Below are 5277 nucleotides of genomic sequence, written 5' to 3' on the forward strand. Positions count from 1 at the left end.
TTCAGGAGTGCATTTCAGATACGGAAAACTGCTGGGTTTGCATAGAATTGAACTAAAATTTGCTTCAAGAGAGTGGGTGTATCTGAGCAACGGTTGGATATGAGTTTATTATGAGTAGTTATTTGATCATAAAAATGCTTTTCCTCTGAGTGCAGGGTCATCAAAAGGCGGAGGAGAAAAAGCCAATCTAATATCTGTGCAGTTGGCATCCTCTTTATGAGTCTGACAATCAGGTTCGCCGGTTCGGGCGGCGCAATTCAAAAACGAAATTTTTACAAGTTGTAAAGATTAAAAGTCCATTAGGCCGCAGTCGCAGTCGAAGTTGCAGTCTTAGTCACAGTAGAAGCCGCACGTATAACTTGTTTGGACCAAGCCAGCATCCATTTAAATGCGCGCAATGCAATCACTCAAATTGGCCAAAGCGCCAGAACGTGCAAATGGTGGCATGATGGAGGGTAGGGGATTACATGAAATATTTTAATCCATAAGATGCAGTTAAGTGCATCCATCAGCGCGTATTTAGAATTTAATAAATACGGAAGCGAGAACACGACTGCGAACACGACTCCCCAGCAAATGCACATCGAGAGCTAGCTATTTTAATTTATTTAAATTTCCAGCCGCTCTCGCACATAACCAACTGCAATTTGGACTGCAGCAATTGAGCGGCGAGGAGTTGAGGAGTCGAGGATGTGAGGAGCACCAGCACACGACTTGCAGTCGAGGTAAGAAAAGTGAACATCCATTAGTTGTGCTAATGATGCGCAACCCACTTTGCAACGTTCCGCCCCAAGTAGAACTCCAGATGCAGCGGCTCCTCCTCATCCTCTTCCCCATCCCAATCCACATCCCCATCCACAACCATATCCATATCCAAAGCGAAAGCCATAAGCCAGTGTCCTGTGCCGTGGACTTTACCGGCTACTTTGGAACGCATTTGGCCAGTTTGGTTAGTTAGCTCCGCTGCTCTGTGTGTGCTGCTAATGTAAGTGGCCAAGAAAGGGAGTGGAAAGTGGCAAGAGATTTGCTTAGTGAAATAGTCAGAATAGCAAATGCGCTGAGTGCTAAAAACCCTCCGTTGACTAGTGTAATTTTGGTACTTTATCGAACGCAACGTGCACTTTTACAGCTGCCGCAGGTTAATAAAATAAGAACAGGATTCGGAATAGCCTGACTTGACTTGGAGACTTTATTGAACCACTCTGTTTACCTTACAGATAGACCTGCAAAATTAAATATAAATAGCACATTAAATTAAAGCTGATTAAGAATATAGGTTTAATTACCATAAGCTGGTTCAGGTAGAACTCATAGGGTATGTGTCCGCTAATTGGATCTATGGCCACCGGCCACATCTCATCCATTTCCTCCTGGGTGAATGGCTCGCCCTCCTCCATCATCAGCTTGCCAAAGCTCTCCTTCGTCAGATAGCCCTTGTTCTCCGGATCCAAGATCTTGAAGGCCTGCAGAATTTTCTCCGGCGGAGCGGGTTCCATTCTGTTGAATGTATGATTTTGCAGGAATTATAATTCAGTAAAACCAAGCACCTTCTACCCACTTTCTTTCCATGAGCAGTTGCGAGACGTGTGGCAAGAATTTGGTCAGATGCACTTCGCCACTGGTCTCCTCCGATTCCGTGGCCGATATGACTTCGTTCACCTCCTCCTCGGTGGGAACACAGCCCAGTAGTCTGAGCACAGTTCCTACTTCCCTGACATCGATGAACTTGTCGCCATGATGATCGAACACACAAAAGGCATCCGAAATGCGTTTCTCCAGGTCGTTGTTCACTAAATGGAAATGGCTTCTTTAATTAGTAACTTCTGGCAATTCTCCGATGTGGCTTATTACAATCCATATCCATGTTAAAGGCTCGAGGGTTTCCTGCCAACTGAGACTCGCAGTGGGTGGCAAGTATTTAATCAATATGCCACTAAAGCAAACACTGTTGCCAGGGGTGATTTGAATAGATGCAGAAAGGCATTACTACTTTCTTGTACATGCGTTTCTAAGTAGCTGTTTTTTAAGGCATTCTTCTCCTTTCTTTTCTTCTCTTAGAGGGCGAACAACCTGTCGTTTTCGTTTGGATCGACCAGATCCAAATCCAGCCGAGGCGGGCCCATAATGCTACAGTAGAAACCTCCATAGAGCGGCCCATTAGGCAGCTCATGGAGGCCATCATATTGGCCCATTACCATTTCGCCGAGTGAGTCTGGTAAGGAACACGGAAGTATTCCTTGGCCTTACTGGGCGCCCTGGCCCGGCAGCAACAAGTGCATTTTCGGAGCTGTGCCCACTTTAATGGAAATTACTGCAGAGCTCGCCATTAATTTTCCCTCACATTTGTCTTCGGCCAGTTTGAGGCCCAACTGCATCTCAACGCATTCGATTCGATTAAAAAATGGCAAAGGCAAGTACAACAACCGACGACTGCTCCATTCACGCTAATGCGTGTCGTGTACAACACGCTTGCCACTTGAGCCGAGCTGTTTGCCGCATCGCATCTCCTAGAATCTATGGTGTATATATGTACATATAGTCGTATAGTAACTTCCCGCAGCTCCCATCATCGCCATCATCGCATCCACGTACACACTTGCTGCCTATCTGCCGCCATCTCCTGGGCAGTTTCTGTTCCTGGACCTGGACCTGGACCTGGACCTGGCTCTGGATCTCCATCTCCACTTGGCCCTCTGCCTGGAGCCGGGCTACTGCCATAAACACTAAAAGTGTTCGTCATTTGCTGTTCCAGATCCAATTAACCATTTTGATGCATTTGCCTCCATTAACTCTTTCCCTCTCTCTCTCTCGTTCGGAACCTTTTGCAAGGGCATAGGCCCAGTCTGGTACACAGAAAAAACACACCATTATTGTAAATACATATATCAAAATATAAATGAATATGACTTATATGTAAGATTATGTTATGATTGCCTTATATGCTTCAGGATAAAACTTGATCATCGCTGATGCAGCATAGCTTTTCTCTCCGTGTCCAATTTCGCTGCTGACTTACAACGTGATCGGAAGTTTGTCTTAGCCCATCTGCAACAAACCATACCATACCATACCATACCATACCACACCATACCACACCATACACCCATAGTAAGCCCCGACTATAGCTGACGACGTGTCCGTGACTCGCAGACCCTCTCCATCCATACGTGGCTGGTACAAAGTACTTTGTAAATGTTGGCATGATTTAAGTCGGCTCTTAGTCTCTTTATTCTGACATTTACCCCGGGTTTGTCTATTAGGCATGCGATTAAAATTTAAATTAAAGTCGCGCAGACATCGCTGCGGGATTGGGTTTCACCATTACACTGCATCGGCTGGGATGATGGCGATTCTTTTATAGAACCAGCCACGCCCATCGCAGTTCCGGTTACTGCCCTGCCGTTTTGCCTCATCTGTCAATTTCGACACCTGTGGCAGACAGTTCGGGGCACCTGGGGCACCTGGATGTGGGGACATGGAAGTGTTTCCTGTGGGGGAAATTGAACGGCTTGAAGGAAGAAATCTATTTGGATGGAAATGCGACAGCGATCGCTTTGCTGCGTGTAAGCAATTAAGTCGGAGCTAATTTATATCAATTCTAGTTCACAGATTTTTATTAATCAAACGCAAAGCCCTTCACTTGGCAACCGCAAAATAAGGTCACAGCCACTCGAATCGATTGCCCTTTCTAGATGCCATTTTCCATTAATAAACAATTATTATTATGGCTTCGTATTTTTTTTTTTGCCCAATTGAAATGGCGTTACAATGCGTGCGTACGTCGACTGGAGTAATTAAATGGAATTTAATAAACATAAACATTCGAATAATGAATGCTACCTTTCGCAGCACCAGCAGCACCGGCCAGTAAGCGGAAAACTCTGCACAAAAGGCGGCCCAGATACTTTTGTTGAATTAATTAGAGTAAGAAAGGCTGCCAGCCGCAGTCTTTAGCTACCTTTGTACTCACATGCCTTTAAACGATTCGTAAAAAGAATTCAATTCAATTCAGTCGAACTCGAAGTCGAGTCGAGTCGAAGTGATATGAAAGAATTGATTAATAATCATAGCTAAAACCTCAAAAGACCAAACCCAGGGGCTTGACTCCCTCTGCTTCCCCTGCTCCCCATCCAAAATGGTCGGCTACTGGCAAAAGCGACCACAAAAGCGCTGACGCCATGGTCCCACTCCCGAATCTCGACTCTCCACTCTCGACTCGCATCAAGGCCAATTGGGCTGGCTCCAAGCTCCAAGCTCCAACGGATCCACGCTTACACATGAAGAATAAGGTGATTTTCCTCTGAGTGCTTAGAAAATCGTTCCAGTTTTTAGTAAAAGCTCTGGAAAATCGAAGGAAAAAGTGGCAACAGCTGTTTAAGCCAGTGTAGAACGGATGTGAAAGACAAGTGTTATTTAATATTCATAAAATAAAAATTAAAAATTTCTACAAGGCATTACTATTACCAAGGAATTTCCTTTCACACATATGCATTTCTATATACAATTTCAAACATTTAAAGCACTTTTGTAACTTTTGTAACACTTTTTCTGCGTTCTACTTATTTTCCGTTCATCCGATGTAACTGTTACCCATTTTGTTAACCCGAAAATGTTACAAATTATTTGCCGTGCAGCTCTTCTATTGCTGCCCCAAACCGAGTACACATGTTGCTAGTTGCTGCCGTGCTCCATATTCTGGATACTCAGTGCTCGGGACTTGACTTTGATTCAATTTCCATATGAAAACATCGATTTGCGTTTGTGCGCCCGCGTCGTCGTAATCAAAGTGTTGTTTATGGAACACGTCCGGCGTGTTTTTCTCAATTTTTTTCCCCTTTTTTTGCTTTTAGCTTTTCTGGCTGCCTGACTTGTTGTTGTTATTGCTGCTGCCTTGTTGGCTGGCTATAAAAAATTGCTCACGGCAACAATTGCGCTCGTCGGCGAAAAAAAAAAAAAATATGTAGCAACGATTACATTTGCCTATTGCATAGAGGGACCGAAGCCAAAGCCAGGCCAAAAGCAAACGAGTCCGAGTACGAGTCCCGAGTTATGATTGAGTTCTAATGAGTTGAGAAAAATGTATCAAGGAAAACCAGTTCCCGGAATCGCAATTAGATAAGTGGGTTTATTCATGCCACAAACGTGAGCTGCAACAAGGAGAGTCGCCTCGAATCGAATCGAATGGCATCGGGAAATGGAAATTATTTCCAACGAACACTGGCCTAACAAATGTGTAGCACATTTATATAATAAGGCGTTACAAATATTTTTCAATTT

The 5277-nt window shown here is 44.3% G+C and overlaps 1 protein-coding gene across 1 annotated transcript; it reads right to left on the reverse strand.

Annotated features, from left to right (window-relative positions):
• Positions 1-1169: 1169 nt before the first annotated feature.
• LOC122614300 (dynein regulatory complex protein 8) lies at positions 1170-2670 on the reverse strand. Its single transcript, XM_043788855.1, has 4 exons — positions 1852-2670; positions 1559-1790; positions 1287-1497; positions 1170-1223 (listed from the first exon to the last, which is right to left on the reverse strand). Exons 1-4 carry the CDS (start codon positions 1862-1864, stop codon positions 1212-1214), a joined length of 468 nt encoding a protein of 155 aa, XP_043644790.1. The 5' UTR covers positions 1865-2670; the 3' UTR covers positions 1170-1211.
• Between the last annotated feature and the right edge of the window lie 2607 nt (positions 2671-5277).

This window comes from Drosophila teissieri, chromosome 2R, assembly GCF_016746235.2.
Source record: "Drosophila teissieri strain GT53w chromosome 2R, Prin_Dtei_1.1, whole genome shotgun sequence".
Lineage (NCBI taxonomy): Eukaryota > Metazoa > Arthropoda > Insecta > Diptera > Drosophilidae > Drosophila > Drosophila teissieri.

Coding starts and splice junctions, on each gene's coding strand:
- LOC122614300 (XM_043788855.1), bottom strand. Junction 1,498..1,558: donor CAACTGCTCATGGAAAGAAA/GTGGGTAGAAGG, acceptor TACATTCAACAG/AATGGAACCCGCTCCGCCGG.